The 26764-nt window shown below is 38.0% G+C and overlaps 1 protein-coding gene and 1 long non-coding RNA gene across 2 annotated transcripts in view; one reads left to right on the forward strand and one right to left on the reverse strand.

Moving 5' to 3' along the window:
* Positions 1-8678, reverse strand: part of LOC124545133 — a 59717-nt gene extending 51039 nt beyond the window's left edge. Inside the window, exon 1 of the long non-coding RNA XR_006967592.1 lies at positions 8492-8678. This is a non-coding gene — a long non-coding RNA (uncharacterized LOC124545133). The remainder of the gene's footprint in view (positions 1-8491) is intronic.
* Positions 8679-10734: 2056 nt separating this feature from the next.
* The window catches only part of LOC124545134 (39S ribosomal protein L46, mitochondrial), a 34912-nt gene continuing 18882 nt past the window's right edge, over positions 10735-26764 (forward strand). Inside the window, exons 1-3 of the mRNA XM_047123959.1 lie at positions 10735-10894; positions 11022-11211; positions 12263-12399. Coding sequence (XP_046979915.1) covers positions 10825-10894; positions 11022-11211; positions 12263-12399 — 397 coding nt within the window. The 5' untranslated portion in view covers positions 10735-10824. The remainder of the gene's footprint in view (positions 10895-11021; positions 11212-12262; positions 12400-26764) is intronic.

Here is a 26764-nt window from a genome sequence, read left to right on the forward strand (position 1 = left end):
ATCAATGTTACCCCTAGTGATATATGCTTCTACATAATTACATTTGTCCTCTAGCCATTCCCACTTAGCCATTTAGCATTTCCTGTTGATCTCATTTTAGAGACATTTGTATTCCTTTTGGCCTGTTTCATTTACTACATTTTATAGTTTCTCCTTTCATCAATTTAATTCAGTACCTCTAGCCCTCATCCTCTTACCTACTTCATCCTCTGCTGCCATCACTATTTTATCTGTCAAAAGTAGCCATTCTTCTTTCATGGTATTCCTTTCCTCTGTTCTTGTCAATTGTTCCCTAATGCTCCCTCTGAAACTTCATACAACCTCTAGTTCCTACCTTTCTGCAGTCTCTTCAGTTTTAACCTTTAGTTATAACCAATAAACTGTGGTCAGAGTTGACATCTGCCCCTGGAAATGTCTCACAATTTAAAACCTGGTTCCTAAATCTCTATCTTACCATTATATAATCTATCTGACACTTTCCAGTGCCTCCAGGTCTCTTCCACATATACAACCTTCTTTTGTGACTCTTAAACAAAGTGTTAGCAATGATTAAGTTACACTCTGTGCAAAATTCTACTAGACAGCTTCTTCTTTCATTCCTTACCCTCAGTCCATATTCACCTACAACTTGTCCTACTGTCAAATTCCAGTCATCCATGACTATTAAATTTTTATCTCCCTTAACTACTTGAATAATGTCTTTTATCTCATCATACATTTCTTCAATTTCTTCATCATCTGTGGAGGTAGTTGGCATATAACTGGATTACCCATATTTGATTTATAACCATGTATTCACCTAACCTGAAGTCTTTTTTCTCCAGCCACCAAACTTCACTAATTCCTATTATATCTAACTTTAACCTATCCATTTCCCTTTTTACATTTTCTTACCTACCTTCCCAATTAAGGGATCTTACATTCCATGCTCCAATCCATAGAATGCCAGTTTTGTTTCTCCTGATAACGACATCCTCTTGAGTAGTCCCTGCCTGGAGATCTGAATGGGAGACTTTTTTACTCTAGAATATTTTACCCAATAGGATGCCGTCATCATTTAACCACACAGTAAAGCTGCATGCCCTCTGGAAAAATTAGGACTGTACTTTCTCCTTGCTTTCAGCTGTTTACAGTACCAGCACAGCAAGGCTGTTTTGGTTGATGTTACAAGGCCAGATCAGTCAATCATCCACACTGCTGCCCTTGCTACTACTGAAAAGGCTGCTGCCCCTCTTCAGGAACCACGCATTTGTCTGGCCTCTTAACAGATACTGTTCCATTGTGGTTGCACGTACGGTATGGCTATCTGCATCACTGAGGCATGCAAGCCTTCCCACCAACGGCAAGTTCCATGTTTCATGGGGGTTACTGAATCATATCTGGGGAAAACTGGAAGTATCAAGAGAGAGGTGGTCAGGTGGCTGTGGTTGGGGTGGGGAAGAGAGAGAGAAAAAGAGAGAAAGAGAGAGAGTGAGAGAGAGAGAGAGAGATAAAATTGTTTGGATTTTTACTACAATTACCATTGTTCAGTAAGTTAATTCTACCTGTTGCTGAACAAATGACAGCGTCCTAAATTTTTTAAAGTTCAACCATGGCACTGAAGAAGCAAGAATTCATTTGTGTTTTTAGGCTTTCCTGGCAGATGATAGTATGTGGTGCGGATGGCCATGGCTACCTGAAAATGGACAGTTAGCATCCTGAAATATTGGACCATTTGGATGATGGCACCTGGTTTAATACCTGAGATTCTGAGAGTTTATTTAACTAAAATGTCAACAGTGTGTACTGTGAAACACATTGTGTATTATATCCATTTGCAGTGATCTGGAAAGTATTCTTATTACAATATGGAGAAAAAGATCTCTCAAGTAGTACGCTGAATAGCAAAGTACTCTGTTACAAGTCTTTAGAAATTCAGAGGTACTAATAACACAACACTCTGGAAATAAACCTAATTATTAGTGAAGCTAGATGTCAGGGAGGAGGTGGCAGTCTTAATATAATTTACTGAACAAAAAATTTTAATGTAAAATCTTTTAACGCATAGACCACAATTTTCAATTCATAGTTAAAGGACAGTGACTAGTTTTGGTTGTTCTTCACGAACATCTCAGATCATAACTTCACAAGATGATGATAATAGAGGTTGAAAACGCCCAGTGTCACTAACAAAAATTTGCATCGCAGGCCCATGATTTGCAACTGTATAGCATGTGTTATAGTGAGAGCAGTACAAGCAAGGGTAACAAGAATTGTCAGCTGTTCCATAGCCTAGCTAGCAGAGGAGTGATCCAGCATGGCATATAAAATAGTCATCTGCAGTGGTATTTTGGAACATATACTACGTTTGAACATTATGAATTACCTCAAATAACATGACTTATTAACAAATAGCTACAATATATTCAGAAAATACTGTTCTTGTAAAATATAATTAGCTCTTCATTCTCATGAGGTAATGAGTGCTATCAATAGCAGATGTCAGACTTATGACATATATTTTAGATTTCTAGAAGGCTTTTGACACCATTCCTCACAATTGTCTTCTAAACAAATTCTATGCCTAATGAGTATTGCTTTCGTTGTGTGAACTTGGTACATGAGTTCCAGTCAGAAAGATAACAGTTCATAGTAACTGACAGAAAGTCATCGAGTAAATCAGAAGTAATAACTGGCATTTCCCAAGGAAATGTGATAGATCTTCTGCTGTTCCTGATCTACATAAATGACGTACGAGACAATCTGAGCAGCCCTCTTAGATTGTTTGCAGATGATGCTGTCATTTACCATCAGTAAGGTCATCAGCTGATGAAAACCAAATGTGTAATGATTTATACAAGACATCTATATCATGTAAAAAGTGGTAACTGACTCATAATAATAAAAAAGTATGAAGTCACCCACGTGGGTACTAAAAGACATCTGCTAAATTTTGATTACACGATTGTTGTTGTTGTTGTTGTGGTCTTCAGTCCTGAGACTGGTTTGATGCAGCTCTCCATGCTACTCTATCCTGTGCAAGCCTCTTCATCTCCCAGTACCTACTGCAAACTACATCCTTCTGAATCTGCTTAGTGTATTCATCTCTTGGTCTCCCTCTATGATTTTTACCCTCCACGCTGCCCTCCAATACTAAATTGGTGATCCCTTGATGCCTCAGAACATGTCCTACCAACCGATCCCTTCTTCTGGTCAAGTTGCGCCACAAACTTCTCCCCAAATCCTATTCAATACTTCCTCATTATTTATGTGATCTACCCACCTAATCTTCAGCATTCTTCTGTAGCACCACATTTTGAAAGCTTCTATTCTCTTCTTGTCCAAACTATTTATTGTCCATGTTTCACTTCCATACATGGCTACACTCCATACAAATACTTTACAAAATGACTTCCTGACACTTAAATCTATACTCGATGTTAACAAATTTCTCTTCTTCAGAAACGCTTTCCTTGCCACTGCCAGTCTACATTTTATATCCTCTCTACTTCGACCATCATCAGTTATTTTGCTCCCCAAATAGCAAAACTCCTTTACTACTTTAAGTGTCTCATTTCCTAATATAATTCCCTCAGCATCACCCGATTTAATTCGACTACATTCCATTATCCTCATTTTGCTTTTGTTGATGTTCATCTTATATCCTCCTTTCAAGACACTGTCCATTCCATTCAACTGCTCTTCCAAGTCCTTTGCTGTCTCTGACAGAATTACAATGTCATCGGCGAACCTCAAAGTTTTTATTTCTTCTCCATGGATTTTAATACCTACTCCGAATTTTTCTTTTGTTTCCTTTACTGCTTGCTCAATATACAGATTGAATAACATCAGGGAGATGCTACAACCCTGTCTTACTCCCTTCCCAACCACTGCTTCCCTTGCATGTCCCTCGACTCTTATAACTGCCATCTTGTTTCTGTACAAATTGTAAATAGCCTTTTGCTCCCTGTATTTTACCCCTGCCACCTTTAGAATTTGAAAGAGAGTATTCCAGTCAACATTGTCAAACGCTTTCTCTAAGTTTACAAATGCTAGAAACGTAGGTTTGCCTTTCCTTAATCTTTCTTCTAAGATAAGTCGTAAGGTCAGTATTGCCTCACGTGTTCCAGTGTTTCTACGGAATCCAAACTGATCTTCCCCGAGGTCGGCTTCTACTAGTTTTTCCATTCGTCTGTAAAGAATTTGCGTTAGTATTTTGCAGCTGTGGGTTATTAAACTGATAGTTCGGTAATTTTCACATCTGTCAACACCTGCTTTATTCTTCTTGAAGTCTGAGGGTATGTCGCCTGTTTCATACATCTTGCACACCAGATGGTAGAGTTTTGTCAGGACTGGCTCTCCCAAGGCCGTCAGTAGTTCCAATGGAATGTTGTCTACTCCCGGGGCCTTGTTTCGACTCAGGTCTTTCAGTGCTCTGTCAAACTCTTCACGCAGTATCGTATCTCCCATTTCATCTTCATCTACATCCTCTTCCATTTCCATAATATTGTCCTCAAGTACATCGCCCTTGTATAGACCCTCTATATACTCCTTCCACCTTTCTGCTTTCCCTTCTTTGCTTAGAACTGGGTTTCCATCTGAGCTCTTGATATTCATACAAGTGGTTCTCTTATCTCCAAAGGTCTCTTTAATTTTCCTGTAGGCAGTATCTATCTTACCCCTAGTGAGATAAGCCTCTACATCCTTACATTTGTCCTCTAGCCATCCCTGCTTAGCCATTTTGCACTTCCTGTCGATATCATTTTTGAGATGTTTGTATTCCATTTTGCCTGCTTCATTTACTGCATTTTTATATTTTCTCCTTTCATCTATTAAATTCAGTATTTCTTCTGTCATCCAAGGATTTCTACTAGCCCTCGTCCTTTTACCTACTTGATCCTCTGCTGCCTTCACTACTTCATCCCTCAAAGCTACCCATTCTTCTTCTACTGTATTTCTTTCCCCCATTCCTGTCAATTGTTCTCTTATGCTCTCCCTGAAACTCTGTACAACCTCTGGTTCTTTCAGTTTATCCAGGTCCCATCTCCTTAAATTCCCACCTTTTTGCAGTTTCTTCAGTTTTAATCTACAGGTCATAACCAATAGATTGTGGTCAGAGTCCACATCTGCCCCTGGAAATGTCTTACAATTTAAAACCTGGTTCCTAAATCTCTGTCTTACCATTATATAATCTATCTGATACCTTTTAGTATCTCCAGGGTTCTTCCATGTATACAACCTTCTTTCATGATTCTTAAACCAAGTGTTAGCTATGATTATGTTGTGCTCTGTGCAAAATTCTACCAGGCGGCTTCCTCTTTCATTTCTTAGCCCCAATCCATATTCACCTACTACGTTTCCTTCTCTCCCTTTTCCTACACTCGAATTCCAGTCAGCCATGACTATTAAATTTTCGTCTCCCTTCACTATCTGAATAATTTCTTTTATTTCATCATACATTTCTTCAATTTCTTCGTCATCTGCAGAGCTAGTTGGCATATAAACTTGTACTACTGTAGTAGGTGTGGGCTTCGTATCTATCTTGGCCACAATAATGCGTTCACTATGCTGTTTGTGGTAGCTTACCCCCATTCCTATTTTCCAATTCATTATTAAACATACTCCTGCATTACCCCTATTTGATTTGGTGTTTATAACCCTGTAGTCACCTGACCAGAAGTCTTGTTCCTCCTGCCACCGAACTTCACTAATTCCCACTATATCTAACTTTAACCTCTCCATTTCCCTTTTTAAATTTTCTAACCTACCTGCCCGATTAAGGGATCTGACATTCCACGCTCCGATCCGTAGAACGCCAGTTTTCTTTCTCCTGATAACGACATCCTCTTGAGTAGTCTCTGCCCGGAGATCCGAATGGGCGACTATTTTACCTCCGGAATATTTTACCCAAGAGGACGCCATCATCATTTAATCATACAGTAAAGCTGCATGCCCTCGGGAAAAATTATGGCTGTAGTTTCCCCTTGCTTTCAGCCGTTCGCAGTACCAGCACAGCAAGGCCGTTTTGGTTATTGTTACAAGGCCAGATCAGTCAATCATCCAGACTGTTGCCCTTGCAACTACTGAAAAGGCTGCTGCCCGTCTTCAGGAACCATATGTTTGTCTGGCCTCTCAACAGATACCCCTCCGTTGTGGTTGCACCTACGGTACGGCTATCTGTATCGCTGAGGCACGCAAGTCTCCCCACCAACGGCAAGGTCCATGGTTCATTACACGATAAGCAACAGAAATCTAAAGACCATAAATTCAACTAAATACTTAGAGATCACAATTACAAATATCTTAAATTGGAACAATCACATAGACAATGTTGAGAAGAGAGCAAACCAAGAACTGCAGCAGTTTATTGGCAGAACACTTAGGAAGTGCAACAGGTGTACGAGACTGGTTACACATGCTTGCCTGTCCACTTCTGGAGTACTGATGTGTGGTGTGGGATCTACATCAGCTGGGACTGGTGGAAGACATCAAAAAAATTCAAGAAGGGCAGCTGAGTTTGTATTATTGCAAAATAGAGGAGAGAGTGCTATTGACATATGTCAACTGGGTTGGTTATCATTAAAAGAAGGGCATTGTTTACTGTGTCAGGATCTTCTCATGAAATTTCTTTCTTTTGAATTACTTCAGTATCCCTCTTTCCATTTAAAATTAAAGTTTCTGATCCATAAGACATTTAGGTTTGATTACAGTGGTTAAAAGCCTACGTTCACTGAATTTAAAAAGCTATTTTTTATTATAAATATGTTTTTCATGCCTCAAATGAGCATGTATAGCAAATTTATGCCCTGAATGCATAAATGTTCATACCATATGGTCGATGGGTAATACTTTTTTGAAAATAAATTGCATTGAAGATAAACCAATAAAACTGAATAACTAATAACAGAAGGCCATTTCCCAGCAGCTCAGTTCATTTCGCAAGTGGAGGAAAGTAAATAACTGTGGTTAATGTAAACTCGCCTGACTGTATTCAGTTTCTGGCAGTGACAATATAATCTGGTCATAAGAGCACTTAAAGGGCTGAAAATTATGGTTACAGAAGAACGTCTTGAAGGCTAGATTCAAGCTAAACATATTACGATTAAGAAAGGCTAAATATCAGGTGTATGCAATACTTTGTATCAAAGATGTAGCCATTAAGGGGCAGGGGAAGGTAGTTGCCCCTCTCTTCTTGCCTACAAAAAATCACCACAAATCAAACTTGCACCATTCCTAACCAAGCAGACAGATGCCACAACATGTTGTGAATATTCATTGAGGTGTGGGGGAGTAGCCATGTATGTGAAAAACGTTATCCCATTTGAGTCAATTGATGTTTCAAAGTACTGCACTGAAAAGGTGTTTGAATGTTGTGCAGGTGTGGTTAAATTTAGTGGAGCTAAACTTCTTACTGTTGTTATTTATAGATCCCCAGACTCCGATTACACAACATTTTTGCTAAAGCTAGAGGAGATTCTTGGTTCACTTTATAGGAAATACAAAAAGTTAGTTATATGTGGTGACTTCAATATTAATTGTATAAGTGATTGTGCAAGGAAAAGGATGCTGGTAGACCTCCTTAATTCATATAATCTTATGCAAACCGTATTCTTTCCAACGAGAGTGCAAGGGAACAGTAGAACAACCATAGACAATATTTTTGTTCATTCGTCATCATTAGAAGGGCATTCTGTTGCCAAAAAGGTGAATGGCCTTTCAGATCATGATGCACAAATTTTAAGTCTAAAAGATTTTTGTGCTGCAACACATGTTAAATATAGTTACCAACTTTTTAGGAAAGCTGATCCAGTTGCTGTACAGACTTTTGTAAACCTTATCAAGGAACAAGAGTGGCAAGATGTTTATAGTGCTGATACAGTAGACGATAAATATAATGCTTTCCTCAAGACTTTTCTCGTGCTCTTTGAAAGTTGCTTTCTGTTAGAACGTTCAAAACAGGGTACTAGCACAAACAGGCAGCCTGGGTGGCTGACTAAAGGGATAAGAATATCTTGTAGAACGAAGTGGCAATTATATCAAAACGTTAGAAACAGTCAAAATCTAAATGCAGCACCCCATTACAAACAGTATTGTAAGCTGCTTAAAAAAGTTATTAGGAAGGCAAAAAGTATGTGGTATGCAGATAGAATAGCTAAGTCTCAGGATAAAATTAAAACCATATGGTCAGTCGTAAAGGAAGTGGCTGGTCTGCAGAGACAGGTCGAGAATATAGAATCAGTGCATAGTGGGGATGTACGTGTTACTGATAAGTCGCATATATGTACAGTACTTAATAATCACTTTCTGAATATAGCAGGTGAACTAAATAGAAACCTAGTCCCAACAGGGAATCATATAGCGCTCTTACAAGGGAACCTCCCCATCACACCCCCCTCAGATTTAATTATACGTTGGCACAGTAGATAGGCCTTGAAAAACTGAACACAGATCAATCGAGAAAACAGGAAGAAGTTGTGTGGAACTATGAAAAAAATTAGTAAAATATACAAACTGAGTAGTCCTTGCGAAGATAAGCAACATCAAGGAGGCTGAAAGTCAAGCAGCGCCGTGGTCTCAGTTCCGTTTCAGCCGCGCTCGCGAGTGGCCGCTGTTAACTGTTGCGCTGCACTTCAGTGTTTACATCGCTGTACTTGTGCTTTGCCGAGTGCCGTCCGTCCGTTAATCTCCGTGTTCGTTCCTGTTCCTTGTGATCTGATCGCTCTTTCTGGTCTTGCTGCTGCTACTTGGAATTTCGGTTGTTTAACCGAAATTGCTTCGCTGGATTAACCATGGCTACAAACCTCAGGAAGAATACTCTGGTATTTGCTTTTGACAAAGAATCCCGTCCTGTTCAGCCGACATCCCTGGCAATAGATGACTGGATTACACAGGTAATTGGTCTAAATTCTGAAACCGTTCATACCTGGCAACTGGATCAGGAAAAATACTGTGTTTTTGTCAAGTTAATCAGTGCTTCGTGGTTAGCGAGAGCAGCTACGAAACGAGAGGTGTTAGGTTCAAGTCTTCCCTCGAGTGAAAAATTTAATTTTTTATTTTCAGTTTATGTGACAAACTCTTAAGTTTTCATCACTTTTTTGGGCGTGATTATCACATCCACAAGAAAACCTAAATCGTGCAAGGTAGAAGAATCTTTTTACCCATTCGCCAAGTGTACAATTAGGTGGGTCGACAACATATTCCTGTCATGTGATGCACATGCCGTCACCAGTGTCGTATAGAATATATCAGACGTGTTTTCCCGTGGAGGAATCGGTAGACCTATGACCTTGCGATCAAATGTTTTTGGTTCCCATTGGAGAGGCACGTCCTTTTGTCTACTAATCGCACGATTTTGCGGTGCGGCCTCAAAACACAGACACTAAACTTATTGCAGTGAACATAGACGTCAATGAACGAACGGACAGATCGTAACTTTGCGAAAATAAAATTTTCAGTTGAGGGAAGACTTGAACCCAAGACTTCTCGTTCCGCAGCTACTCACGCTAACCACGGGACCACGGCGCTCCTTAGCTTAAGGGCTCCTTGATATTGTTTACGTTTCACATGGACTAACATGGACTACTCAGTTCGTATTTTTACTAATTTTTTTCACGGTTCCACACAACTTCTTCCTGTTTCCTCGATTGATCTGTGTACAGTTTTCCAAGGCCTATCCACTGTGCCAACTTATAACTAAATCTGAGGGGGGTGCGATGGGGAGGTTCCCTTGTTAGAAAAAAGTGTTCCGAGACTGTTACCTGAAATGCTCCTCCATGATACTGACAAGAGGGAGATTGAGTTAACAATTAAATCACTAAAGACCAAGAACTCTCATGGATATGACGGGGTATCTAGCAGAATACTGAAGTATTGTTCCACGTATGTTAGCTCAGTACTTAGCCATATCTGTAACTTTTCCTTTAGGAGTGGTCGGTTTCCTGACCGATTAAAGTACTCCTTAGTGAAGCCACTTTCCTATCGAAGTCCAGGCTTAGATCATTACATTAATCACTGTGTTGTCGTATTACCCTGTAAATTTCTGTTCTTTGCCACGCTGAATGTCATTTGGTAGGTACAATTTAAAAAGAAAGCAGATGTGGAAATTGCAATAGGCCTGACAATCTTAAATTCAGTTCTGTTCCTTCGTAATTTAACGTATTTTTCACTTTGTTGACATGACAGCTGGCTTGTTTATATCATCCCTGCATACATCTATGGGACACCAAAGGAAATAAGGTAAGTTTCTTGCAAATGTGAACATTTAAAATTTGCATTTGACTTGAAAATGCAACGAATACAAATCGGTGCCTCTAAACTATCAATCATTGTTTTTGGAGTTCTGGCTTTATCAATTATCGCCACAAACACAATGAAAGTGAATAGAAATGGATTACAAAAGCACGCTTTTCATAGCACATACGTCTCTTCTCGGTCATTCTAAGTGTATAAACAAAAATGAATTACAGTACTGAGGCAAGAAGCGTAATATTTTTACGTATTACTGTATCGAATACGCATTTAAGACCAGAAAAACGTTTGAAGTTGCGTTCCTTATGCTGTGTTGTTCACTAAAACCGAGTAACATTTACTATATAAAACAAATATCACGTGCACACGACATAAATAACGAACAAGAAGCAATTGTAAACACTCGTCTGCTAATGTTTTGGGGGATCCAAGATGGCGGCAGGCCCCGCCCACTGCCTTCAAAACAACGTACAGCGCAAGTCTGTAGCGCCATCTCCCCTTATTCTACACCTGCGTCAGGTGTAATGGAGTATCTTCGAGATTTATAACCAGTGTTTCTGGCGGGTGTTCGGATGTTTACGTTTGAAGTTAGTAAACATGAAAATGATAAACTCGCGTGTGTTTTCCTTACTACGAGTCTGTGTAGGAACTCGCGTTACTTGCAAAGGTAAATTTCTGTTTCGCATCAAATTCTCTCGTACGGAGTTGCTGATAAGAATTTGCGTTTAGTGTTTTTGGTTATCACAGTTCGTAACGTGGTAAATAATTCACTTTTGCAACTTCTTGGTTTAAAGGAAATATTAGATGTTGCAGTACTTCAGGAAAAGAAAGATGGGATTTGCTGAGCGGCGTATGTTTGGAGAGAGACCCGATTATTACAGCTGATATGACGGACATAGAGAAACGATTTTCGGAGTACTTGCAAACTATTGAGTTCGAGAACAGCATGAAAAGCGATCATGAAATACGTCACGAGCGAGACAGGTACTTTGCATGGAATATATTAACGTGTTTCAGTCACAGTAACACATTGCTGTATTAACTGTAAACAAACGTATCTGCACCTTTTAAAGAACATGGAGTATCTGTGTTGGCCCTTTTCAGTTGGATGAACTGCTTTAAATCACCTTGAAATTCTTCTTGCACGTAACTCTAAGTAAATATTAAAAATTAAAGTATAGCATGAAAAGGTGAACTGGTCATGTATTGTCATAGCTTTTTGAATATTTCAGTGAGATTGTATGTTCTTTTACTACGTTTTATAGTTGCCCTGAAAAGTAGCAGAAATAATTATATGTATAGCCTGAACGCATGGACAATAATTGCTCATCAAAACCAATTCCGTTTCAACATTGTTATTAAGTTATTTTTTAAAAAAAATTATTGTAAGTGTGCCAAATCTTCCTTGTATATTTCTAACTTGCTGTGTGGAAGTAGCTACATCTTATGGACTATACATTGATCATAAAAATGCGTGTGAGACATGGTTGCTGATTTACAAATATTTTGAATTTTGTTACTGTGAGGACTGGTTTGATATAGCTCTCCAACCTTGTCCATCCTGTGTAAGGTCCTTCATCCTACATAACTGTTGCATCCTACATCCATTTGAACATGCTCGCTGCAGTCAAGCCTTAGCCATCACTACAATTGATTCTTCCCACTTCTCTTATAACCGAATTGACTATTTCTTGATGCCTCAGGACATATCCTGTCAAACTATTTCTCCTTTTAGTCAAGTTGTGCCATAAATTTGTTTTCCTCCTGTTTTGATTCAGTACTGTATGTCTTTATTAGTTATCTGTTCTAGGCCTACCCATGTAATGTTATCTTTCAACTATAGAATTCATCATTTCATAATGTACTGAAGTATGCCAACTATAGGCCTGTAAGCTTTTAAAATATATCTTGTTGTAACTTTGAAATTAACTTCTGTAGAACACCTAGAAAAAAAATATTGGTGTATAGGTCTATAACTGAATTACAGGCTTTTGGCATTATTACTACTTTTTTTATTGTTGTTGTTTTAAATCAGGAAACAAGCTGAGCTGTTGAAAAAAGGTGATATTAAAGATGTAGACTTAGATCAGGTGGTGAAGCAAACTGCACAAGACTTTGAAGATGCATGCCAAGAAGAACTGAATAAATTTCAGTCTGCATCTAGGTTAACAGGTTAGTAAAAGAAAAGTGGCGGAAAATTTATATTGTGGACTTCTGTATAATAGAAAAAGTGAATAGTTTTCATTTAATTGTCTATTATAACCAACATTAATTATGCTATCCAGTTGTTTACCGTAGTATTTCCTTGTGTGTTCTTTTTTTGGAGTCACCATTCTGTGAACAAACCTGCATTGAACTTGAGTTTTGTAGATTTTCTCCATTAAGCAAAGCATTCCATGTTTATTTTAAAAAAATATTCAACATGTTTAAATGGAACATTAGAAGAAACTTAATTTATTGAGAGGTAAGGTTAATTACTATAGGCCTATTTTCATCTCCCTCCTATGTCAATGCAGTGGCCATAAGTGAATAAATATCTGTCCGGTTTTGGCTCCTTTTAAAAACTGATATAAAACTTATGTAATATAGAATTGTACTGCATCAACGGTTTTCAAACTTTTTGGGCCAATGGCTCCCTTGATCTGAACATAGGTTCCTTTGGCTCATTTTGCGCACTAAATCTGTCTTGAAATGTGGGATAAAAATTTCTTTGTCAAATGTTGAAGTAACACACTTTGATCATCTTGTAATATTTTTACTCTGAAGTCTTGCAACAAAGTCAGTGGGAAAAATGAGCTTCCTTCTTCATATTCAGTTCTTCAAATTTTGACACAAAATTGGAAGTTGCTACATGCATCTTTTTCTCCACATTCATTTGCAATATATATTTCGTGTTGATGACTTCAAATGCTGAAAAACCTAGCTCATATAAGTAGGATGTTGCAGAAGGCATCCCAGCTTGTAGGTAGGGTCTTGTTCCCTACTTGCAGATACTCCTACTTCACTAAACGCCAAAACTCAGACAGTGATGAAGAAGTAAACTTCAATTTCAGTGTAGAATCTGGAGAAACATAATAGATTGCTCTCGCTCTTCAGTGATGAATGTTGATGGAAGTTCTGCATTAAAAGCATCTGTGTTGCTGTTGTGTTGATCAACTTGTTTTAAAAAGTACTTCAGAAAGTCATCACTGAGTTTGGTTAAATGACCCACAAACACAGGCTTCAATTCTTCACATAACTGAAAGTTACTGTCTGCTGAAACCGTGTGAAGAGTGGAGAAAGTGTAATGTACATATTTATCATCCACCATTTCTTCCACTGTAGTAGATGCGTTCTAAAAGCTGAAATTTTTTTTCTGGAAGCTGCAGAATTCTCATTACCTTGAAGGGATACATTCAATGAATTTAGTTTTTCAAAGATGCCACAAAGATACGCCAGCATGAAAACGGTCACTGTCTGCAAACTTCTCATTAGTCAGATGTTTCTCTTGAACAATATTCCTTAAAGCCAACTAGAGTTGCTGTAGTAAATTAGGAAAATGTGCTCAGTCCCCACGTCAGTACACATTTGTTGGAAACGTCTCGATGTAAGTGGTTGTTATTTAATAAAGGTCAACACAGATCACAGAGGACAAACAACAATTAAAAATGACGTGCATTCAACAAAACTAATCTTTATTATTACTGAATAAAAACAAGTGACCTGCTTAGTATGATGAACCAAAATGTAACACAGCCATAGCAACCACACCTTTTTTTCTCCACATCTAGATATCAGTACTGGTACACACATTGTTCCTTCATTCAGAAAGCTAATAAACCAAATTATTATTTTTGTGGAACCACTGTGACACCATGATGTAAGGCTGCAACATCCCAGGGAGCCGCAACACTCAATTTGAATTTATTTTATTTAAGCAAGATTATTTGAAATACTTGTGGTACTTTTTTATACCATCTTAGAACTAATTCATAGCACTGCCTCGACATATCATATTAATTGATCTATGCTTGTAACATAGAACAATATGCAGTAAGAACTATGAAAAATATACCGTTTTTAACTCAAGGTCTTTGTGTTTTACTTATATGAAAAGTAAGTTAGCCAAAGAATAAGAGATTTCAGTATTCTCCCAGTAGAGATAAAAATGTGCTAGAAGTTATTGTTGAGAGACAGTTGTACAACACTTCAAGAACACCATTAGGAAATACAATTTCTGGTATATCTTCAATAAAGTTTACTGGGTACTGTGGCACACATTCTTAAGAGAGAGAAAAAGGATTGGTTGACTTTGCGTAAGTTAGTTTAAGTTAGATTAAGTAGTGTGTAAGCCTAGGGACCGACGACCTTAGCAGTTTGGTCCCTTAGGACCTTACCACCAACACCTGGCTCCTAAAGGGGAATTAGTCATAGATCCTCAGGGCTGTCAAGCTTATGATGAGTCTTCTAACTCTGATTCAGATCATTGTTTGCAGTGATTGGTACTAGAGGATATGCACATTAGAAAAATGGAAAATGGACAGATGAGCTGTGAAAGTTCCTTCAAGCACACAAAGAATGTATTTAACTCATTCTTGAAAGAAACTGAGATTCCCCAGCCTGCTGTAATATTTGAGACAGACTGACTCTCCATTTGAGCAGATATTGCTGGAAAAACCACATCATATTTCCCACTTTACATCCCAATTCTGTACATATCTTACATCTACTAGATGTAGCAGTCTTTGGACTAATGAAAAAAAAAACTATTTCAGACATTGTGTTCTGACAACAAGAGGTTTAATATTTCAAAATCTGAGGTACCTGCTATTTTGTTACAAATTATTTCAGAATGTAAAACGGAGCAAATGTTCAAGCAGGCTTCAGAGCAACTAATTTGATTCCATTTGATGCAAACAGTGTGAATTATACCAATATAGTTGCTTGTCATATGCCAGCTTCAGCTACAGTCCAGTCAGCTATGGAGCTTAAGATTCATTTTATGTATATAAAAAACAAATTGATGCTGTCCTTCTAGATGAGTTTAAAGTAACCGAGAGAAGGAATTTTGACTGGGGAGGAAATCTGGAGGCATTATTACTTTTAAAGTTCTAGAACAAAATAGCTGATGACGTAGAAATGCTTGCTGCTAGTGGTTTTCATGGTTCTTATTGTATAATTTACTATGTTACAAACAAAGATAAATTGATATGAGATGTCCAGGAAATGGTATTAATTAATTTGATCAGAGTCTACTAGCTGAGGCCCTTTGATGACAATCCATCAAAGAAAATTTCAGTACATGAAGATAGGCATAATCCTTCATCCATCCAGAGTCTTGGTACTATTCAGATATCTTCATCACATAGTAGCAGTTTACATAATAGTGATACTACTTGATGGCCCACCAAAAGTCTTGTTCCTTTCTAAATATTGGTGACTCTAAATAACACTTCACAGAATTTGGATACTTCAACATCTTTCCAAAATCTTTTGTCTTTGATGATATTCAGTCATCACAACCAAAATCAATAGCAATAATTTTTGGAAATGTTATTTATCACTGTGATCAGAATCTGAGCAACGAAGCACAAAGAGAAAGAAAGAACACACACCTAGTGTTGTGACTAGTGATGGAACATCATGAATTCAAGGAAAAAGAGAAGCAGGAGAGGAACATGAAAAAGGAACAGAAAAGATATGAAGGAGATAAAGTGAAGGAAAAACTATTGGCAGATTTTCATTCAAAAAGGTGTTAAACAAGAAACAGACTGCAATTAGCTGATGGGCAAACAAGTTCTTCGGAGTAAGCAGATTAGATGACAGCATAGAAGAAGAAAAGGATAAAATGCATGTTGTTGTTGTGGTCTTCAGTCCTGAGACTGGTTTGATGCAGCTCTCCATGCTACTCTATCCTGTGCAAGCTTCTTCATCTCCCAATACGTACTGCAGCCTACATCCTTCTGAATCTGTTTAGTGTATTCATCTCTTGGTCTCCCTCTATGATTTTTACCCTCCACACTGCCCTCCAATACTAAATTGGTGATCCTTTGATGCCTCAGAACATGTCCTACCAACCGATCCCTTCTTCTTGTCAAGTTGTGCCACAAACTCCTCTTCTCCCCAATCCTATTCAACACTACCTCATTAGTTACGTGATCTATCCATGTAATCTTCAGCATTCTTCTGTAGCACCACATTTCAAAGGCTTCTATTCTCTTCTTGTCCAAACTATTTATCGTCCATGTTTCACTTCCATACAAATACTTTCAGAAACGACTTCCTGACATTTAAATCTATACTCGATGTTAACAAATTTCTCTTCTTCAGAAACACTTTCCTTGCTATTGCCAGTCTACATTTTATATCCTCTCTACTTTGACCATCATCAGTTACTTTGCTCCCCAAATAGCAAAACTCCTTTACTACTTTAATTGTCTCATTTCCTAATCTAATTCCCTCAGCATCGCCTGACTTAATTCGACTACATTCCATTATCCTCGTTTTGCTTTTGTTGATGTTCATCTTATATTCTCCCTTCAAGACACTGTCCATTCCATTCAACTGCTCTTCCAAGTCCTTTGCTGTCTCTGACAGAATTACAATGTTATCGGCGAACCTCAAAGTTTTTATTTCTTCTCCATGGATTTTAATACCTACTCCGAATTTTTGTTTTGTTTCCTTTACTGCTTGCTCAATATACAGATTGAATAACATCGGGGAGAGGCTACAACCCTGTCTCACTCCCTTCCGAACCACTGCTTCCCCTTCATGTCCCTTGACTCTTATAACTGCCATCTGGTTTCTGTACAAATTGTAAATAGCCTTTCGCTCCCTGTATTTTACCCCTGCCACCTTCAGAATTTGAAAGAGAGTATTCCAGTCAACATTGTCAAAAGCTTTCTCCAAGTCTACAAATGCTAGAAACGTAGGTTTTCCTTTTCTTAATCTAGCTTCTAAGATAAGTCGTAAGGTCAGTATTGCCTCACGTGTTCCCATATTTCTACGGAATCCAAACTGATCTTCCCCGAGGTCGGCTTCTACCAGTTTTTCCATTTGTCTGTAAAGAATTTGCATTAGTATTTTGCAGCCGTGACTTAAAACTGATAGTTCGGTAATTTTCACATCTGTCAATGCCTGCTTTCTTTGGGATTGCAATTATTATATTCTTCTTTAAGTCTGAGGGTATTTCGCCTGTCTCATACGTCTTGCTCACCAAATGGTAGAGTTTTGTCAGGACTGGCTCTCCCAAGGCTGCCAGTAGTTCTAATGGAATGTTGTCTACTCCCGGGGCCTTGTTTCGGCTTAGGTCTTTCAGTGCTCTATCAAATTCTTCACGCAGTATCATATCTCCCATTTCATCTTCATCTACATCCTCTTCCATTTCCATAATATTATCCTCAAGAACATCGCCCTTGTATAGTTCCTCTATATACTCCTTCCACCTTTCTGCTTTTCCTTCTTTGCTTAGAACTGGGTTGCCATCTGAGCCCTTGATATTCATACAAGTGGTTCTCTTTTCTCCAAAGGTCTCTTTAATTTTCCTGTAGGCAGTATCTGTCTTACCCCTAGTGAGGTAAGCCTCTACATCCTTACATTTGTCCTCTAGCCATGCCTGCTTAGCCATTTTGCACTTCCTGTCGATCTCATTTTTGAGATGTTTGTATTCCTTTTTGCCTGCTTCATTTACTGCATTTTTATATTTTCTCCTTTCATCTATTAAATTCAGTATTTCTTCTGTCATCCAAGGATTTCTACTAGCCCTCGTCTTTTTACCTGCTTGATCCTCTGCTGCCTTCACCACTTCATCCCTAAAAGCTATCCATTCTTCTTCTACTGTATTTCTTTCCTCCATTCTTGTCAATTGTTCCTTTATGCTCTTCCTGAAATTCTCTACAACCTCTGGTTCTTTCAGTTTATCCAGGTCCCATCTCCTCAAATTCCCACCTTTTTGCAGTTTCTTCAGTTTTAATCTACAGTTCATAACCAATAGATTGTGGTCAGAGTCCACATCTGCCCCTGGAAATGTCGTACAGTTCAAAACCTGGTTCCTAAATCTCTGCCTTACCATTATATAATCTATCTGACACCTTCCAGTATCTCCAGGCATCTTCCATGTATACAACCTCCTTTTATGATTCTTGAACCAAGTGTTAGCTATGATTAAGTTGTGCTCTGTGCAAAATTCTACCAGGCGGCTTCCTCTCTCATTTCTTACCCCCAATCCATATTCACCTACTACGTTTCCTTCTCTTCCTTCTCCTACTATCGAATTCCAGTCACCCATGACTATTAAATTTTCGTCTCCCTTCACTATCTGAATAATTTCTTTTATCTCATCATACATTTCTTCAATTTCTTTGTCATCTGCAGAGCTAGTTGGCATATAGACTTGTACTACTGTTGTAGGTGTGGGCCTCGTGTCTATCTTGGCCACAATAATGTGTTCACTATGCTGTTTGTAGTAGCTTACCCGAACTCCTATTTTTTTTTAATTCATTATTAAACCCACTCCTGCACTACCCCTATTTGATTTTGTATTTATAACACGGTATTCACCTGACCAAAAGTCTTGTTGCTCCTAAAATGCATGAGAAAGTGAAATTGTGTTCCAGTGGGAACTTGGAAATAGGGGTAACTGTTCTGGTAAAATTTTGTTCAGTTTGGGAGAGAACAACAAGGCCTGCAATTTTTAAGTAGGTGGCTCTTATTTTGGAAGTGGCATCTGATTCCGAATATGGAATTCAATGTCTAAAAAAGTTCTAATGCTCAGAAAATTCATTTTGATTACAATGAAAATGATGTTTCAACCATAACAACCAAAGAAATTTTAGGGAAACTGCCAGGACCAGTTTTGATGCAAGGAGTACAGGTACTAAAAACAAAGTTACCCAAATCTGTTGACACATGTGAGAGATAAACTTGTCTAGAGGTTGATTTAAGTAGTTTGAAGGCCAGTGATTATCATATTTATTATTAATTGTTTTCTGATGCACTCAGTTCACTTTTAATTACTTTATTTGTGTTTATTATCTTTTTTGCTTGAATAAAGGTCAAATTTCTTTGTAGAAAATAGATTCTATAATTATTAAAGCCCCAATTTTATTGTAATATGTAGTCTTCAAAAGTGAGGAAATGATTAGCCATAGCTAGGGTTAACATGGCGAATACTGGGGAAGTACACTAACTTAGAACACTTGATCCAACTTGATTGTAACATACAGATTTTGAAACAATAGACACTTTTTTTAAAGTAATACGTAAACTTTTTTCGTATACTAAACATATTGTCTAAAATATCTCATTCATTGAACAGTAATTTGTATTCAAACACACCTTGCCAAAAGGGGCAATTGTATGAACATAGAAGTTGTGAATACTCGACATTTTAAAACCACTGTGCATGATCCACTTCTGTAATCTCTGATTTAGGCTGCCTGTGGGAAAGCAGTAGTTGGAACTACAACCTCATTTATGGGCTTCGAGATGTTAGGCACCTCAGGAAAATTCACCCCAAACTGATGTGGAATGTTTTGTGAGTCCCCTGTAGCTGGTCAGCACTTACTCAGTGGAAGATGAACAATTCAATTTTCAGAGTAGTTTGCAGTTAAGATTTTGCTACTTGTTAGGCAGTATAATGTGCCTCAAATGCACTAAACTCATTATTGCACAGCTTACACTTTCATTCATCTTAATGAAATTTTTAGTAACAGACTATCTCAGTGCTTTTTGATATTTTTACTAGTCTCTTTTGCATGATAAATTATTCTGAAAACTAGGTCTTTTTTTTTTCTAGTTTCTTTCTCCCCCTCTATACCCTCCCTTACCATTGTCTTCAAAGAAAAGCTCTGTATTATACAAATTTTGGACCAAGAGTGTGAATGCCATCAGAATTCAGTTCTTGTCACTCCAGATTCTGTTTTCTTATTGTTCCAGATTCTGTTTTCTTATTGTTCCAGTTTCTGTTTTCTTATTGTTCCAGTTTCTGTTTTCTTATTGTTCCAGTTTCTGTTTTCTTATTGTTCCAGTTTCTTTTTCAATTCATTTGACTTGAGGAAATTTAAAATGGTTTCTTGTGCAAAGCATCTTTTTTCCACATAGTTTATGAACTGTTGCAAACCACTGTAGCACTTTACCTGTTGAGTGGGTCCAGGTATCACTATTTAATCCTTTGAGTCCCAGCAGTAAGAAAACTTAGATAATTTTTAAAAATTTGCAAAATTAATGTTTATTATTGTAGTGAGCAATGAATACACGAAGGAATTGGTAAAAGTAAACAATCAGTAGTTTTATGAAGATGGTTTTACTTTTGAACCATCAGTGCATGCAATGAAAACTTTGTCCATCCATAATATCAAGGAGATGTTTGAAAGAAAATTTGCGTTTTTTTAGACACAGTCCCACATATCGAAATTTCCAGAATAATGATACCTAAAACAAATCTTAAACCTAAATAATAAGCAAAAATAGGCCTAAAATTTAGTAGTTATGTATCAACAGTACATACTGTCTCAGTAGTTTCATTTCAAAACCATCATAAAAGCAATAGTACAAACTCAAATTTACATTACAGCAATTGTAGATATAGTTACTTTTGCTGTGAGTGATCACAGTAAGGTCACTGACAAAAAGCTACATATCACAATCTCCTACAATCACGTAGCATATCTGCACCAACTATTGCACTGAACGTTATATCTGACTATTACTGTACATTATATTCGTAGACGTATCTCTGTATGCTACTAGATGTTTCTGTCTTGCAACAGCATTGGCAGTTTCCTGACAAAGGTACTGGTACTTCACAACAAGCTTAATAAAATGGTGGTTTCAGGCAGAAACCATTGGTACTCAACGGTTTGATGTAGATGATGGTAATGAATGCACAAGTTGTGTGATATTGTATTATCTTATGTAGGAGAGAGAGAGAGAGAGAGAGAGAGAGAGAGAGAAGTTGGTTAGTTAGTTACATGTTCCTTGTAAACGTTATGATGTGTGACGTATCAGCATAACAAACCTAAAGCCCATACTCAAAAAAAATTATGTGGCTACATGCTGCTCATTTACAGATTTTTTGCCGTATAAATGACTAATCAATTTTATTCAAGACTTCCTCAGTGGTCTAGAATAAGCTATTAAGCCATTGTCAGCCCATAACATCCTACTCTTGGACAGGTAATGAAAATGTCTTCCATCCTTGGAGTCAAACCAGTTACGTCTGGTCTAGCATCTGATGATCTTTATCACATTTCAATAACTGTTCCAGTCCTAGTGATTATTTTTGATGACCTCAGTGTCATTGGGGTCATTGAATTCCAAGTGACATAGGAGTTCAAGCTCAACCATCCTTCATTTTGTTGAAATTTTTACAGATTACACTTGATGGACCAGCAGAATATTTACTAACTTTCATCTCTGTCTGTAAGATTATTTAGCTACTAGAGCCATTTTCACAAGGGCTACTTCATTTGAAACTGCTGTTATGCTGTAAAATCCTTGTTTGGCTGCCATTGTTGCTGTCCTAGTAGAGATAGGATCCTCGGACCTAGCAGAGATGGGATCCTGCTACCTACTATTCTGACACAACATTTTGTGCAGAATACAGACATAATGTAAATGAAAATCTGAAAGCAATGCTCGTGGCACTATCTCTCTTCAGACTTATTGAAAAATTTTGTAGTGACAGTTTTCACCTGATGTTAACAAAGAATAGATAATGACTAGAAGTTACTGGAAATGTGATCATTTGTCAGTGTTTTGTCTGCTTACCTGTCAGAAAATTAGAGAATTATGCCTTATCTGTCAGAAGTTAAGAGGATTATGAACTTTCCTAGAAATGTGTTCACTCTGTTGCCAGTCTCTGAACTTATCAAATATACCAAATTTTGCCGATCTTAAAACCACGTATTTCGAAATTCACAATGCTGATATTACAGTTATTGAAAATACTAATAAATGCATTTAAGGGTGTCGGAAACATTTAAATTATAATGTCATTTGCATTAAGATGTGCAAATTCGGCTCAAATTGTGGTGTTTTATCAGTAACTGTACATTTTTAATTTAGTGTTAGATAACATTTACATTACTTTTTGTGGTTCAGGAGGGAAGCGCCAGACTGTATATCCAAAGGTCTGGGGCTGGATTCCTTGTCAATAATAGGATTTTTGCCTGTTGCTTCCAGTCTATCATCTCTGGCACTGTTTGTTACTGTGGAAATTACAGAGCTGCAGCGTGGTTTGAAATTTATACTATAGATCTCCCTGTAATTGACTGAATAAATAAGTCCTAAAGGTCAGAGAAAGGCAAGTGCATCCTATCTCCAATAGGCCTATGTCTGTTACAGCATATGTGAAATAAGTGATAAGTGACAAAAAATAAAAATCCCAGGACTGACGAGATCAAAACCATAGTCTGGCAGTTAACCACTGAAATACATGCAACTAATGGGAATGCTATCAGGCTCTAAATTAACCCAAAAATTTGAGCCAAATTTGTACTTCTTAACCAAACAACATCAAAATTAAAATGCTCCTCATAGACTTAAATGCACTCTTTTTTTGGTAGTGTCAGCATTTATAAAATCAGTGGTGACTATATTAAGACACATGCCGTTAACGGTAAGCAAAATTTCGTACATTTGGTATTTTTGGTAAATTTAAGAGGCTGATGATAGTGGTTACATTTGTAAGTAAGTTCATGATTCACTCATTTTATGACAGAATGTTGGCAAATGAAGATATTCCCAATACCTTTCACTAATTAGTTACTCCTGATTAAAATGTAGGGAAAATTGTCACTACAAAATTTTGTAGCAAGTTTTCTATGAACAATGCTTTATGATTTTCATTTATATGATAAAGGAAAACCCTTTTATTTGATTTGCACAGCAAGACAAAAACAAGTGGTCTTGGTCCACTATTGCCCACATCGAAACTGAGTTTATTGTGCAGTTTCACTCCCTATGATTCTAGTAAAGCCAGCCAAGCACCCTTGAAGATAGTAGGAGCCCTTTTAATAATTCATTATTAGACATGGATTCTTCACAACTTAATGAACTGAATATTTTGTGTATTTTGACATCCAACACTTTGTACTGGAAGATTAGGTTTGGTGCAGTTTCATAACCCTCACCACATAGTCTCCACTTAGGGGCTTCTTTCTCTATACTCATCACATGTAGGTGTCTCTTAAAGTCCCATAGCCAGTCATTAACCCTGCAATGAATTTAATCTGCCTCCTGTTCAAGTTCAGGATTACAGAACTTCTCTTGAAACATGGCTTTCTCATCATTAGCTTACCATGTTTTTGTTTTCGACTATATTTCAATATCCTACTTGCTGCTTCCTCACTCAGCTGCGCAATTTTGATTGTACCATCACCTTGATGATGATTAGCACAGTTTCTGGTCCAATATAGGGAGTCATCACACCTGCCCTGGCCAGCTATGAGCATTTTAATAGCCATGGAGCTTTCCTATGCTTTCCCATTGTCTGACAAGGGCATCATGGTATGCTGCTACAATCTCTGATCTCATTGCAGGGGCTGGTAGGTATTTCAGAGCTGCTTGTTTGTCTAAATAAATGTAGATGCTATGATCCTCGTAGCATGTTGTACATGTTGTACATAAATTGAAATTGTCCTACACTACACACACACACACACACACACACACACACACACACACACACACACGCTCATAGCAGATACAGAAAACCCTTGGTGGAATATAAATAATTTAAAGTGTGAAGGAACAACTTACAAGTAGTAGAATCACAAAGTAGTTGAAAGGGACAGTCTTCTACATATAACTGAGCATCCCTAATATACATTTGTTATTTCTGTATTCTGAAAAAAAAAGTTTTCAATATGGCAGGTTGCAAGGTGTATTAAACCAGAAAGAATGGCTTGCCAAACTTCAGAATTTTATAGACATCTGCAGTTTCAAAGAACGTGGCCCTTGTGAACAGGCTGAAGTACCTACATCAAATTACAGACGGAGACAAAAGCTGGCAGAACTTCATGTGGATCCCATGAATATGTTCTCTACACATTTCATCAAAATTGAAGATGATAGAGATGGGGAATGATCTATTATGGATCAAATTGCAACTTTAATTTTCTTTTCATTTGATTTATCTTCTGGCCAGACATCTCCCATTGCACTTCTCTAACCATTCTTTTCTTATAATAATAGTGATTTGCTCATGGATGTGTGGAACATTAAGTAAAATAAATATTTGTCCTCGAGATTCCTTACTCTATCATGCATTTCGACATTCAGTTTTCAGTCTTGTCTGTTGCATTACGTTTGTTGGAATTGGTGTAATTAATACTGATGGACTTAATAATTCTGATTAATCTGATACCAAAGGATTAAGGCGAGATACTGGCAGAAGTAAAGCTGTGAGTACCGGGCGTGAGTCGTGCTTCGGTAGCTCAGGTGGTAGAGCACTTGCCCGCGAAAGGCAAAGGTCCCGAGTTAGAGTCTCGGTCGGGCACACAGTTTTAATCTGCCAGGAAGTTTCACCAAAGGATTAAGCTTGACAGGAAACCCTTTATTCAGTGAAAACAGGAAGCTAATGAATTGTAATCCAGAGCAACAGTACAGAATAAAAAAAAGAACATGGAACATGAAAAACACAGGAATAAATCCAGAATGAGATTTGCACTCTGCAGCGGAGTGTGCGCTGATATGAAACTTCCTGGCAGATTAAAACTGTGTGCCAGACTGAGACTTGAACTCGGGACCTTTGCCTTTCACGGGCAAGTGCTCTACCAACTGAGCTACCCAAGCATGAGTCACAACCCATCCTCACAGCTTTAATTCTGCCACTACCTTGTCTCCTACCTTCCAAACTTCACAGAAGCTCTTCTGTGAACCTTTCATGCTTGCCCGTGAAAGGCAAAGGTCCCGACTTCGAGTCTCGGTCCAGCACACAGTTTTAATCTGCCAGGAAGTTTCACAGAAATAAATATTGCACATGGAGAATGGAGAATAACACATGAAAAATAAAAAACCAGCACCCCAGCCAATTGGACATAGAAGCCTCTGACAGCTGCAATTCACTTATTACATGCAAAACACAGCACCTTGATCAGCCTGTTTAGCTCTTTATAACTACCTCGACAGCCGCAATTCAGCTGTTACATCACACGACACTGCACATACACAGACTATGTGACACATCATGCCTCCACACTAGCAGTTAACAGCTATTGTGTTGGGCTTTGTATCAGCCCCATTGATTGAAGTGGAAAATTGGTATCAAGAAAACGGGCAGGGAACTGGACACAGCATCCAGAGTTCCTCATGTGGCCAGAGCATAGAAGTCAATGGGATTCATCACACTGCTCACACATGAAAGACAGTCCGCCACAACATTACCAGTTCCCAAAATGTGTCAGTAGTGAACTGGGCTACAAACTCTAGATGCTTGAATTGGCAAGAAGGGCAGTTGACACTTTCATGTTTGAACGCAAAGGTCATTCGTTTATGGTCCGTGAATATAAGGAACACTTGCACTTCAATTTTAGGGTGGAAGTATTTCACTGTTTCACATACTGCCAGGAGTTTGCGATTGTAGGCGCTCCACTTTCTCTGAGATGGTGACAATTTTCAAAATAAGTATGTCAATAGTAGCCATGAACTGTCTGACCACTGCTGTAGCACCACGCCGATAGCCATCTGGCTTGCATCCACCAGTACTGCTAGAGGTGCATTGAGCTTAGAATCAGCTAGAAGTGGTATGTCTGCCATGCTCTGTTTGGCGGCCTTGAAAGCAGAATACACAAACTCGGTCCACTGCACTGGGGAGTTGCCCTTCTTCTGAGGACTAGTCAGTGCTGCAGTCAATGGTTCCTGCTGGTTTTTTATCTGCTGTACATATGAGGCCAAATATGCCTTTGTGTGGTTATCTGAGAGCACTGTCTCTACTTCCTTGTTTGTGTAGTAATTATCAAGTTGAGTTAGAATACTCGTAGACGTCTTCAAATATCCAACTTCTGCAGTAAGATTTTTTTTTACTTTTTTTCTTAGATGTAGTTTAGTGACATACTTATTTAAGTGTGTTAAAATGTTCATATATTTGTCCTTTGTAGCAAGATTATTTAGTTTTTTTGTAAACATCGTATGGTGACTGCATCATAATAAATTAATGGATCAATTACATCTACGAGCCTTTAGCCTTCTATGTTTAAAAGAAATACAACCCTCATTTGTTTTGAGGATCTTACTCAATTCTGTTTCTAAATGCTTTTTGTTCACTACAGCATGTTGCATGAGGCAGGTGGCAGTGATAAAGATTCAACATACCAAAGAACCGACAAATTCCTTGATTGTGATTGGCCTAGGTAACTGTAAAATTGTGTCCACTTTCTGTGTCGGAGATAGGGAGCCCACAGTAGAGATTCTGTGTCCCAAGAAGGTCACTTCAGATTGTCCAAAAACACACTTGGTGACATTCATCCTGACTCCACAATGCTCCAAACTCTTCAACACCTCTTGTAGATATTGTTGCTGTTGTTCTTCAGTCTCCGAGAACATGAGCACATTGTCC

Source organism: Schistocerca americana, chromosome 8 (genome assembly GCF_021461395.2).
Source record: "Schistocerca americana isolate TAMUIC-IGC-003095 chromosome 8, iqSchAmer2.1, whole genome shotgun sequence".
In the NCBI taxonomy this organism is placed as follows: domain Eukaryota; kingdom Metazoa; phylum Arthropoda; class Insecta; order Orthoptera; family Acrididae; genus Schistocerca; species Schistocerca americana.